This window comes from Camponotus vicinus, unplaced genomic scaffold (genome assembly GCF_025532165.1).
Source record: "Camponotus vicinus isolate PSW18456_S1 unplaced genomic scaffold, iyCamVici1.0 SCAF_2, whole genome shotgun sequence".
NCBI classification, from domain to species: domain Eukaryota; kingdom Metazoa; phylum Arthropoda; class Insecta; order Hymenoptera; family Formicidae; genus Camponotus; species Camponotus vicinus.
The window spans coordinates 24,958,386-24,972,709 of NW_028141956.1; the positions used below are offsets into that span (position 1 = coordinate 24,958,386).

Here is a 14,324-nt window from a genome sequence, read left to right on the forward strand (position 1 = left end):
AATATCAAGATATATAAAAGAAGAATATTACGTCATTTTTCATGTACATTTGAATAAATACAGATTTCGATATCTGCATCGACAATAATATCAAGATTGTATTTAAAAAAATCAAACCTATATTAAAAATTCATAAATTATTGAAGAGTCTCGAGGCACTCTTCAGATAAGCTCATCTCGCACAGCTGAATCTATCCTCTCTATTGCCATATAGATTGTAAATTAGTAACGAGAATTCTTTCGTTGTAATCTCATCTATGGCTGGCCAACTATCTCGTCTACTCGTCTGAGAACACCAGCTAGGACATCGTCTGCGTATTCATTGGCGCGAGCAGCCTGATACATGACACGCGATGCTGCTCCTCGTACTCGGAGTACGTCGGCATCGAATAGAAGATATACGACACGTGCGAATGTTGTACGAATAACGATTTACATCATGGCATAGATATGTTTGCGACTGTAATAATCAATTCCATACTTCCTTCCACCTGCTAACTCTCGCAAATCAGGCACTCTTCAAAGGATACACGTATCCGAGAGTACATTCAGGTTGACAAAAGTAAGTTATGACTGCATGGATGTAGATCGATAATTAAATGGTGCATAAAATTGGAACATTTATCGTGAAAAGGGACACGAAAAGAGGGAACCTGCTTCAAGAGCGGAGGAAAGAGGCATCGCGGTCAAGATGGGAAACGAATGAGTTCCGTCGCATCCTACGCCAATGGGCGTGCACCACTTCTAAAGCCGCTCTTGCGAAGAGAGGATACCGACGAGGGAGATGCTCTTCGTGCAGCCTGTATTTTCAACACGATTCAGCCGGCACAGTGACGGCTACCGTTGTAGACGTGGAGAGAGGGAGAAGGAGACCCACGCGTATGTACGCACGAAAGACACGGGGTCCACCGCCAACGCGTGCGTCCGCGCCCTCGCCCTCTCTCCGCGCAAAAGCCGGATCATAATTTTGTTGGCCGGGTGGAAAAGGAATCGGGTCCGGATTTCCATGAGCGGAGCCCACGAGACTCGGCCCGGCCCGGACTCGCTTCTGTCGTCCCGTCCTGGTTTACACCTTCACCATGCACCGCTCTGTCCGCTCTTTCTTCCCCCTCCCCCTCTTCCTTCGTCTTCATCTACCTTCCTTTATATATCCTCCGGCCTTCCACCTTCCATTCGCCAGCCTCGCTCGCGTGCGCACAGGCCGCATTGAATTTACCGCTTCGTGCGGCGTCGAGGAACAGACGGGCCGGCGATAAGCCACGCATAGCGTCGTACGTCTCCCCTGCATTCTACGGAACGGTCAGCTAAGATCCTTCTGCATTCCCCGTCGATTCCTTCTTCTTTCCCCCGACGCGCCCCAGACGTCAAGAACGCGACCTACGCGGGTTGACCTTCATTGTTTCTTGCGCGGCTGTCGGCTGCGGCTTCTGTTATTTGTACCCTGCGAATCGCCGCGCGCTTCTTATTGAAAATTCCTCGTCCTTTCAATCGAATAATGCCATAGAGAGAAAATAAGCATTTAGAATAAATTACACTTTATATCCTGATGATGTAGTAATAATATAATAATAAAATTATCATAATGAATATTTAATTAGCGCCAATGGATGCGATAATTTTGAAAACCTCTATCTCGGATATGATGAGATAAATATATGCAATAAGATGCGCGTAAAATAAGAATTTATTTTGTATTAATTAATGACACGTTAAAGGAGATCCGACTCGATCTCTAAGAACCAGCTTCTTCTTCGTGATACGCGATCGTTCCCCGGAATTACGTATTCGAGTAACCAGTCAACGAACTTGGCGTGCATTAATTACGTGACGCAACGCTCTCGCCCCACTGCGAGTCCTCTTCGTGAAATATCCGTGTACCTTCTCTTTCTATTCTTAGATGAAGGCCAGAAGAAACTTTTTCCTCCGATTTCGACCACTCCCCGCGACTCCCCTCGTTATTTTTCTCACCGAACCCCACCGAGGTAAGCAGCGAACGTTAGCAAAGCGGAACATTGCCGACGAGCGTAATGCAACATACTTTCCTGTGTATACTCGACAGTCCGGAAACAACAAATAACACTCTTTGTGGGTTAGCATAGTCATTGAGTTTAGCTGGATATAAAAGTACGCACATCGCGAGTTAAATATATTCGTATATCCTACGTGCATCTACTCCTCTAGCAATATGATAATCGGATGATAGAGCACGATCGTTCGTGCTGTGGAAACCAGACACGTTTAGAATAAAGAGCGATCTACTTCAAGCTTCAATCTTATATCTTTAAAACCTGTGACTGTAACTTTATGCGTTCGTCAATATCTTGAACAGAATTACTTCAATTAAAAAATTAATAAGGCTCTCATGAAAACACAAATTTTAAGTATTTTACTTGTTATATGCAAAATGATAGTGTAATAGAATATTTCAAAGAAGATTAATTTTTTCCTGAAATTAATGCATGATTTTTTTTTCTTGCTCCTATATCAAATATAAATAAATTTTAATTCGAAATTATAGGATCTAGAAAAATTCATATCTTATAATTAGTGTCCATAAATAATCACTTTCAAGGAGAAATTAATTTTCTTCGAAACTACTGGCCTATCATTCCGGTTCTTATTAGCTCGAAAAATACAGAATTATTTCATCGGTAGGCTAACTAATTAGATTGCAAAGTAACGTATTTATTACGCAAGAATATGCATGATAGATGATTACAGTAGTCTTCCCCCTAAGCTGCACTGCAATTATTAGGTTGCGCTGTGCAAGCGGAGACCATTGCTAATCTTAAAAAGCACACTTTACGCTCTCCTCGCTAATAACGCTAATATCGCTCGTGAGACTTTTGCTCCCGCGCATATCTTGCAAAAGTTAAAGGCATCATTTGGGTGAACACCTCCTCTATTTTCCGTCCTTACGACGTGCTCGCGCGGGAAATAAATAAATTCTAGCGAATTTCCACGGTGAAACTCGACCCCCGGTGATGTCCGCGGGCAGTGGGCAATTAAGAGGCGTGATTTAGGGACACGCGAGACTTTAAAACGCGCGAAAGTCGCACCCGCTTCTATCCACCTTCCACGCGCAAAACGTGAGAGCGCGGCGCGTTGGCATGCATCTTGCGCCATCCTTCTTTCCCTCATCGACTCTATGAACTTCTCGGCGAATGAATGCGTGCAAATGCGTGGCACGATCGCGGAAAACAAGCGTGTATGACGCGTAAAGTGCGCCAGTGAATGGTATCACATGCCGCATGTACGATGTTTCCAGCTATTCATGGACAATACTTGGAGACGTAGGATCGAGGATGCGCCTTTTTGGCTCTTAATAACACTTGCAATTTGCGATTCTTCATTTTTATCTATGTTTGCATTTTTTTTCTCCGGTCCACGGGCATTTATGGAATCGGCAAGTCGTTCTTTCGCCACATTGTTGCAATTTGCCGTAATAATCATCCTCGTGGCGTATTCCCGTTGGCAGTCGATGCCGAAATTACATGCTACGTTAGTGTTGCGTGCACGAAAAGAATAATACCCGAGTCGCGGCATCGACAGCAATCGATAACTCGTGCGAGACGTAAAAAAAAGAGGAGATTCGACGGGGGCGTACGTGGTTATTAGAACAGTACTTCCTTATTCCGATGAAGCGGTGATTGAATCGTCCTATTGCGGAAGTATCTCTTTCTCCAGCGCGACTCATTTGCAATGAAATTCAGTATAATCAGCATGACACACTAGCCTACAATTTGAATGGAGGAGAAACGTATTCGAGAACTTATCGATTCATAAATAGTGAAATTCGTGCGTGTCATTATCTGGATGTTGCGTTTAGGATCTCTCGAAACCGTAAATCTGCCTCTGCGCCTCTGTCTCAGATTCGTTTCTAGTTATATAAAATTATGGCGCCGACATGCTTACCGTAACAAATTCAATTTAACGCACGCCAGCGTCGTGAATGCCTAATATCCGCCGATTGATAACTTCATGCCCGATTGATTAGTTGGAAAAGCGATTTCTCTAACCAGGCTGTTACAAAGCGTATTACGTTTCGCAGACTATTTTGAGGGAAACATCAAGTTACGAGTTGCAAAATTACATACAAGGATTACCGACTACAGTTTATTATGTCTGATTGTAGGTACGATCTGTGCGCTACAGATTATAAATCCGTTACTTGCACGCTACATTATATTTAGAGCAATTGTAATTTCGACATCCCCTGAAACGACCGCTTATTAGATACTATTCGTCAGATACGTAACGATTATTCGTCCATGTATCGTGGTGCACTTTCGCTTATTACAAAATCACTCAAATATTTTGCATTCGCCCACGATATCGATGCGTGCCTCGAATATGCGTTGCGTGCAGAACATCTTGCAATTAGGAGCCATCACTGGGCAAAGTCGGAAACGTAGGTCGCGTAGGTAAAAATCAACTATACCTGGTGCCTTGAGGGCAGTCGATTCCAGGACGTTTCACCGCACGTAAGAAAATTTTACTGTTCGTGAAACGCTGTTCTCGGTTTTGGGATCATTCTACTTCGCCTTTTTTTTCCCTTTTTCTCGTGAAGATTATAAAATTTAAAACTATGAGAAAAATGACGCTCGCAGAAGTGTATTCTTCGATTGTGGATCACAACGAAAATCGAATCTTCGACGTATACTTAATGTCGTTAATTTGTCTTGGAAGTGGAAGTGATTGTATTGAAGACAATTGTATTAATCCCAGTGTCCATTTATTCTCGCAATCTTTTAATTTTGAGTTGACGGATAGCATTGATAGTTTCTTCTCTCAAGAGGATTTCATATTTTTCGACAATTAATCGATCGACCACCCGTATTCCTCAATTTTAATTTAAAAGCACGCTATTTAGATTCGTTGTTTTGGCAAGATACCGCGATACAGTCCTCTCGGGAAGAAATATATATTATACATATGTACTCGTTTTAAAATTTAAATGAGCCAAAGTGCTCGCCGTAATTTATGATTAATCCAGGATGCTTTAAATTAATCGCAGAGCCGATAAAAACCTGCTCAACGAAAAGTTAAGCGAACGTTCATACCCGGCGATATCTTCCGCACTGGAGATGCGCGATCGTTTATTTTACTTTTTAGCATTCGTGCCGTTAAAAGCTGTCATCATTCACGCGCTCTGGAGACCCCTGACTCGGAAATAGCGTTCTATCTATCAGTTTCATCAATCACGCTGAGTGCACCTCTATTAACACGACTCATTATTCCTCTGTCGCTTGAAAGTTAACTGCACGTATACATGTCTCTAAACTCGTCCAAAGGTTAAATAAGCAGCTGTAAGACGTTTACCTCGGATTTTATCTTGTAACCGACACACCTAGCATCCAGTCTTACAAGCTCGCATCTACTACTAGATAATGTAATTCTCCCCGCGAACAAAGTGAGATTAGTATAATGCCGCATCTTTTTAACTGCTGATAAATATTCACAACAACACAAATCGTGTATTACGAGATGTCAAAAAATTCAAGATTGGACCGACCGTTTTCATGAGATTTATTAAATACAAAGATATATATTTCTATCAAATTTGTTAATCATATTATAATATATTTGCATATATAAATAAACATTAAGATAATTTTCATATGTTTTCAATATTGAAATATTTTTAAATTTACTAATGCTATAAATTTTATATTTCAAAAATAAGAAAGCAGAATTAATACACATAATATTATAATTTAAAGTGTTATAAAGAAGATTGAATTGATAAAATGTTTTACGCAAAATTTAATTTACATTCACGCATGAGCACATCTCATAAATATATGAAAATACTGCGACTGATTTCATTATATTTATAATCAATTCATTTTACGCGATCATCTAATTACGAGATTATTATTATTTAATTATTTAATTATATAATTATGTATTATATATTATTTAATTATTATATATTATTTTATATATATATATATATATATATATATATATATATATATATAATTTAATTATATAATTATATATTATTTAATTATATTTAATTATATAATTATTTTTTATTTTGTGGAAATATCGAAGCTCAACGGTTTTAATTTTCTGCGCACTTAGGTGTATCCCGGATGGCGGGGACGTCGGTTACACGATGACGGAGCTGCAACCGTCGCCGTCAGGATATCGCGTCCAGGATGAGGCCCCAGGCCCACCTTCCTGTCCCCCGGGATCTTACAAGTCTTACGCGAGCCACGGCCACGGTAGCGAGGCTGCCAATTTCAAGAGTGCCGTATCGTATTCTCAGGAAGGCTATGGCCTTAAGCAGAGTCCGCCTCGACCGGTGGCTCTTAACGAATACTTTCGTCGAAGGCGAAACGACGGACGAAGGTCCAGCATGGAGGGGAATGATCACGAGGGTGCCAAGAAGGCTACCGCGGTTGCCGGTTACAACGACGGTCACAAGAAGAATACTTCGGGCTATAAGAACGACAGCGGGTACGTCATCGCGATTATATGCTTATTTTTTTTTTGCGGCGTCCGCTCACGCGACGCGAGATCTGTGCCTAGTCTCCTTCTTCTCTGCCTGTTTTCTTCGATGCGAATTATCGCAAATAAAGAGATCCGTCGATTACGAAAGGAATCATTAAAATTCTGATCGCAAACTGTAATATCCAATAAGATTATTTACCCGTATGTAGACAATTTTATCACGCGATTGTCGACCGTTTCTTGCAAACCGGAAGGATATGTCTGAGTTTTTCCGAAGGATACATCTCAGTTTTTCCGACGCAAACGGTATCTTGTCGAAGGAATACCTCGATTACCGTACGAATTACGCTGAATCCGTTGACTGTACCATAAATTATGTAGTCAGCGCACACATCCTGGTAATAAAGTGGTTCAATGACATTGCGCGCGAAAGCATCGCGGTCGAGAGTGTCGCATATTACGAGTGATTCATCGGGTGGGGAGCTAATAAACAGACGATTTGGCGTCCATGCGTAATTGTTTCCACGTATGAGGGAATGTTGCGTCATGCATGCTATTTCTGCCTCGGCTCTTTGGCCGCTGAATGCAACGTGTACGTGTCACTTTAACGCGACGTCTCCACATAACTGTCTCTGTTCCATTAGATACAGCGAGAGCCTCGGATTCGACAGCTTCACGCTGCCCCTTAATGAAAGAGACGAAGCCTCGCCACCGCCGACGCCGCCAGTTAGGGATGCCTCCAGTCTCAAGGGCGTGTGTTACGGCCCGGGACACGAGAAATATCCGTCGTGGCCGAGCGCACCTGAGCGACACCCCGACGAGGACATCCACAGCTCGGGACACAGCGGCTCCCATCGCTCCAAGTCCTGGACCGACCACACCAACTATCCGAAGGAGAAGCCAGCTCAGTACACCAGACCGCACACGAAGAGACCCAATCCCGCGTTCACGCAGCAGGTAACTTATAAAACCCTCTTTGTTTTTCGCAAAACGAGCATTACGTTTGTACGCCTAAACACACACCGCGCATTCACACACGGTTTAATGCGGTAATTTACTATTAATTGGATACATAAGATATCACGCACACGTACAATACAGGCAATTTCTGTTTTTTTTTTTTAGTATATTTTACTATTCATGTTAAATAGAATCTTTTAATCAACAATTAAATATTAAATACAAGAATGCTACATAAAATAAAAAAATAAAATTAAAAAAACTTTGCAGAAATAATTACGATTAATAGAAAAAGATAGCGTACAAAGGATAAATAAGATATTCTTATTGTAGACTTTTTTCAAGGCGATCAAGTTTACACTTGCAAAATATTTTTAACTTCTTCTGCTAATCACGCGATTTGCATCAGCTCAATTCCTCCGACTTCCTGTTATAAACAGAATTCGCTGTGTCAGGCGTTCTTGATTGTCTTACGGTTGCAAAATCGAATCTCGTTTACACGACGGCAAAGTATCTCGGTAGAATAAACAAGTCACGAAGCAACGGAGCTTATCGGAGTACTTTTTCTTATGCTTTCAAACGAATTACAAAGTTTTACGTCGACACCGTCCACGTGTTTTAACAATTAAAGGAACTGATTCGAGCCGAACGTGCCGTGTTAAGAATCGGGATCACTGCGGGGCAAGACCTTAGTATTGTGCTGCGCCCTAAAACAGCGTAGGCAATTAATCTCCCACACCCGCACCCTCCTTTCTCTCGGTGACATAATCGTCGTCGTGCTACCGGCTTTCTCAAAAGTAGGCCGTGGTATTTTGTTGGTCCGACCCGCATCGCGCACCATAAATTCCGGTACGTACCAGCAACTTGGTATTAAGGAGAAGAGAATGGTCAAAAAAAAGGAAAAAAAAACCGAGAAGGATGCTAAAATTAGCTTTCGTTCCCTTTTTCTCGCCAATGAAATTTTATTAATTTGGCGCAGTTCCTATTTTAAAATACACGCATTCAGCTCTCTTCGTGCCAATGTTTATTTTAAGATCGAAATTTTTTATTTTTATCTCGCTTTTATGCGAGAATGAATGACGCTATCGTGAGTCATATAATAGCTGCAAGCTAACATTATTCATACAAGCGAATGCATGTATCTAATGTATGAATATTTTTCGGTCAACACACTAGAACATTTATATAAGATGTTTTATATTATACTTATTTTATCGGATATTGCGCCCTACTTTTAACTTTACTTATATCGTGAAAGTAAATTCCGAAAAATTGCTTTAGCAAATGCTATTTCAAGCTGCTACTTTCCAGGTACACTTATGATTTTCTATTACACTGCAAAAATTGAATATTGCAGTTGAAGACGGTAATGGAGCGTTGCGAGAAGATCCCAGCTGAGACTTACGAGTCACGCAACAGAAGCAATGTCGAGGAAGAAGCAGTGTCGAGATTGTGGCCGCGCGTAGATCGCGAAGGTAAAGCTTTAGGAGACGCGGAATATGTGGTTCCATCACCGCCAGAACGGGAAGAGCAGTCTCAGACTTTGAATCACGCTGAGCTGGAAGCTTATGTAAGGAATTATCAGGAACCTCAGGTGTCCCAGGTAGAAGAATCTAGTCGAATAAATATCCTAAGCACGTAACAAACATTACTTAGAATGACTGCAAATATTTAATTATTTTTTCTTACATTATGCTTTTAAATTCAATGTTGTACTTCATTTTCCATTAGGTGGATCTTTACCGCGAGACAACTTTAACGCAAGCGGATCTCGAAGAGTACACGAGAGTGCAGCATTCTCAGCAAGCCAGCTACGCACAATCCGAAGGATATCACAGTTATGTATCCAGCGTGGATTCTACAAACACGCCGTTCCTCGACAGGTGAGATTGTCTTTATACACCATCTCATTAACATTAAACATCACGTGATGTCTTTGTAATAAGAGTTTGCTCTCCTTATCAGATTGAGAAGAGACAGCGAGGCAGTAGCACAAAGGCCTGCGGCGTCCTGGGAAGACACCTCCCGAGAAGGAAGAGATAGCGTAGTGACTACGTCCAGTGGTAGCGCTTCTAGCAGCGAAACTTTAAAATGGCATGGCTCGATGTCGGACGTCAGTGTGTCGAGCGGTATGCCTCCTCGACAAGGAGCATCGGATCGATGGCATCATGGATCCATGTCAGACGTTAGCAGCGTAAATGGGGGAATATTAACTCAAAAACCGAATAACGTTTGCCATGAGAAATGGCAGAGCTCCATGAGCGACGTTAGTACGTCCGGAATGGGTCCAAAAGGAAGATACAATCTCGATAAATGGCAAACTTCGATGAACGATCGAAATAAACAGGGACAAGGCAGAACCAGCTTGCCAGCTGTAATCGGCCATTGCACGACGACGTCCGCATCGATAAACGATATCTGTCAGACATCATCGGCTCGAGAGAGTAAATGGCAGGAATCTAACATTGACGACGATTCGAATGAAAGATCGCAAGCGAATCAGTGGGACAATTCAAGCAGACTCGAAAGCGACAAATATGCTCCGATGCCGCAAAGTCCTACGCGCCAACAGATTGGAAGTGCGAGTCCGCAAGGCTCCGAAAATTGGAACGTTATACACGGCTCGATGTCCGACGTGAGTCAAACCAATGGAGTCCAATGCAGCAAACAATTAATAGCTCACAGCGCGAGAGTGCAAACTCCACAGCGGCATCATTCGGAAAGCGTGCTGTATTTGGATCGTGAACGCAATCAACGGAAACTTTATCCTGTCAGTACGACGCAGCCGCAAGAATCTACGCAATCATCAAGGTGTGTCTAATACATTTTTAAAAATTTATTTTTTCACAGTTATATTATTCTTTTCTAATAATATAATTAATGACAAATTGGAACTAATTATTTGCAATATTTCTATGTTTCAGAATGACCTTGAGCTCACCGCCGCAACCGCAACTTTCAGTAGCTGAGCGTATCAATGAATTGGAGAAGCAACAACAGCAGCAACAAATGCGTTACACTTATCTGGATCCAGACAAACGTCACAGAGTATCCGATCCTACTTTAAAAGCGATCCAAAAGAAAGCATTGTTGTCCTTCTACGAGAGACATCATCAAGCGTCTTGGCGATCGGAACCTCAGTTAACGCAGGGTCCTGCGCCAGCTCCTCAGAGTCCTCAGAGTCCTCAGAATCCTCAAAGTCCTCCGCCGCAGCCTCCTCCTCGACCGAAAATATCTTCATCCCGAAGAGCCAGTTCGGCGTCAGACTATGCCAGTGGTACATGGAGGGAAAATGTCAGCAGAGCTCAGAGTCAAGGAAACGGCGATTTACCGACTCCTAAGCATCAGCACAGCAACAGTTGCAGCAGTCTCTCTACAGATTTATTAGGCCCTGTGATAGTCGGACCGGCTATATCGATAGACGACTGGGTGCCCGAGAGACCTCCTAAAAAAGCTCATTTGAGGAACGCTTATAACGAACGCATGCCTAGTCCTGATCTGCCGCCGCCATCGCCGCCTGCGATCACGGAAAGCGAGGTCCACGATTGCGACGATCCATTGCCGCCTCCGCCACCCGAGCTCAGCGACGATTCTTTCGCAGAGGGTCAACGTAAATCTAACAACAGCATTCATCACCAGACGGAGGAAACAGCAAAACTTGGTCGTGAAAGATCATGCGAGCGACACAAGTCGGAAAGACATTCCATGAAAAGATCGAAGCATAGCGGCAAGAGAGATCATGATAAGACTAACAGCAAATCCGCGCCGAATTCGACGAAAACAAGCGTGCAAGAGCAGGAACAACATCAGTTCGTTAGAGCCTCTATGGGAATGAAACACGTGGATTCGGAAATGGTTCTGGAGAACGGAGTGTCGGCTGGTTTCGCCACGCACAGAATGGTAGCTACAGGACGTTCCAGTTTGAGATATCCTTCTACTCAGAAGCTTATGGTAAACGGAAGGTTAGCGCCCACAAGAAGAATATCCGAAGAGAGGCCTTTCTCAGCCAGACCCGCAGCGCAATTGCCTGATCTCATATCGCAAAGATACAGCGATTCCGGAAATCAGAGACCCGCGCCGCAAGTTCCAGTGGAGCCGAGAATCATTCGGCAAGAATCGATGCGAGTCGATGGAACGCGCGTCGACGTGTCTGGTTTATTGAGAAATGATGCTGACCAGAGATTAGAATCCTCTTCAGGTCAAAGACCGCAACCTCAAGTGCCTAAGAACGCGGATAAAAATGTCACCGCGAATCCACCGTCGAGACCGAATTATCTGTCAACGACGGAGGCGGCGAAGAGCCCGTCCAAGTACCTAAAGAGCGGAAATCACAGCTTTTCCATTGGTAATTCGGTAAAAACGGGATACGAGGCGAGCTCGAAGCTATTCCCCTCGGAATCAAATCCGCAGAAGTATCACGAACCGCCGAAATACGTTCCTAATCATCATCAGCGTCCTAGCGATGTGACGCAAAGAAGTTCTCATACTTACTACGCATTGCCGCCGAAATACATTGATCTACCTAAGCAGAAATCTCAGTCTCAGTGTCCCACGGAGAGATACAGCACGGGTTCTTCGAATTCTCCGCCACCACCTTTAGCACCACGACAAAATACACCCGGTAGAAAGTCCTTGCCACCTCCACCGAGACCCGCTCCTCATCAAGGGTGAGTTTGATTACATAATATTTGTCCTACATTATTTCGATATTTCATATTAATCATCTTTATTATTTATCGATTACGACTAATAACTGTTGTAATATTAATTGTATATATAACGGTGAACTGTACATCGTTATTTTAATTTTTCGAGCATGACGATCGTCATCTAATGATATTATTATCGTTATCTCTTACCATCAAAACTTGTTAGTGTTTGGAGACACGAGACTCTTTCCGAGCTACTCATTCTGCGATTATCAATTATTAAAGGTCTTGAGCAGGTTAAAGCGTTTATTGCTGAAATGGCATCGCGTAATTTAAGATACGAGGCACATATGGCCTTATAATTGCAATATAATTGAATGATAAATAACCGCCTCCGTTACACAACATCGTCATTAGCCGATGCAATGTCCCAGTATCGTGCAGCGTGTTTATCCCACGTTCGATCAATTGAGAATTAGAGGTAACCTGTAAGGTACACTTTATTCCCTGCGTGGTCGATGCGGCTCGCAAAGATCGATAGATCATCGGGAAATCCGCTGCACACTCGGATCTCGAAAATCCTTGGAGCGTCTCTTACGCGTATCAATCAACGGCAATTATACACAATTTAAAATCGTTCGTACCGCCGACATAATTTGTGACTTGTTGATTAATCTCGCTTCCTTGACATAGATAGGTTCCGTATAATTTTTCGTAATTACCGTTTCTTTCGAACGAGAATGAAAAGTATAATTGACAAAGCGATACGTCGGAGTATATCATCCGAAAACTCGATACAAACGATGTATGCACAGCTGTACGTGCGCCCAGTTAACGCAAGAAAATATTTTTTATCGTTCAAATTATATCCCGACCAGTTTATAAACAGCATTCGCCAAATCGTTCGCGCTCCGTGTTATCCGAAGCATATAAATCCTGATGTGGAACATTTATAACCGTAAACGCCAATTGTAACGTGAATTATGTCATTAGGAAACTTAATAGCTACATCCACGTACCCATAAAATAGGGCTGTAAAATGGCCTATCGTCGATATGGAAATCAAAGCAAGAGAGATAACGAGGTACTGAACGAAAGAGACGCTTTTTGTTAACGCACTACCGGTGTCGCAAACTCATAAATCTCTAAGATCGTGGCGTTAACCACTGATACCGGAATGATTTCGGGTTACCCGAGGTCGTTAACTATTTTTTCGATCGTTTGTTTAATCGAATCGCATATATTATCATGAGATTATCATTGTAAATCTAACGGTACTCATACTAAGATTGATTTACGAGTGATTTACATGTGATGTTTCCCGAATAACGCGACTTTTAAATGATGACGCGTTGTAAGCAATTCTCTTCAGATCTCCCAAGGCATATATTAAACGCAGGAAATTATATATCTGTCGCAGATGTTTCGAAACTTTAATATAAAAAGCCTAAAATCTTTTCTTGTAAAAATATCACCTTATAAAAAAGACTAGATTTCTTTTTATAAAATGACTGAATTTATAAAAGACCTATAATACACACATCAGTTTATGCAGAATGACGTCGAGCGACTGGCATCTCATGAAAGAGAGAATTGTACTACTCTCATATGTAGAAGGTAAGGTCGCGAGCCATATATCTCCCGCGAGAATGTAGAGGAGTCATGCTCGTTGAACGCAATCGGTGTATGCGAGGATACGTTATTAAATTCCGACGAGTACGACGTTCTCGAACGCGTTCTCGAAAGGCGAGAAGTCGGGCAAGGACGATTTCGCGCGACGCGAGTAATTGTATGAAAAGCGGAACAAGACTTGTTCGGCGAGTCGACGAAGGAACGACGATAATGGCGAAGCGCGCTCTGTGACCCGGCACCTCTTTATTCATCGATCCATGATTTTTCGGGCCACGGAGCAAGCGAGAACTATCGAGAGGAGCGACAATCGTAGCTCAAGACGCGAGACCAGAAAGACGCTGTAAATAAAGGAATGATCCTCAACAATCGATCGATGATAATTGCATGCCGGGCTAAGGAGAATTTTGCCAGTCGAGTCTTCTAGTTGGGATACAGGATGTAGACTCGATCTCACAGAGAGATAACTCTTTTCACCTTTCTTTTGTTTCCTTCTCGCTCTGATTGGATGGTTACCTGGCCTCTTGTAACGCACGAGCGATCGACCAGCTACCCGATACGCACTTTGGCGAAGATGTTCCGAACCCACGATACGGTTCGACGAGCCAACATTTGACTTGCATC

General features: G+C 42.6%; 1 protein-coding gene across 4 annotated transcripts in view; it reads left to right on the top strand.

Moving 5' to 3' along the window:
- The window catches only part of Shrm (shroom), a 161,303-nt gene that overhangs the window by 109,061 nt on the left and 37,918 nt on the right, over positions 1-14,324 (top strand). For all 4 annotated transcript variants that reach the window (XM_083091868.1, XM_083091869.1, XM_083091870.1 and 1 more), the window contains 6 exons: positions 6,091-6,468; positions 7,107-7,419; positions 8,780-9,025; positions 9,154-9,305; positions 9,388-10,233; positions 10,347-12,089. In XM_083091868.1, coding sequence (XP_082947994.1) covers positions 6,091-6,468; positions 7,107-7,419; positions 8,780-9,025; positions 9,154-9,305; positions 9,388-10,233; positions 10,347-12,089 — 3,678 coding nt within the window. The remainder of the gene's footprint in view (positions 1-6,090; positions 6,469-7,106; positions 7,420-8,779; positions 9,026-9,153; positions 9,306-9,387; positions 10,234-10,346; positions 12,090-14,324) is intronic.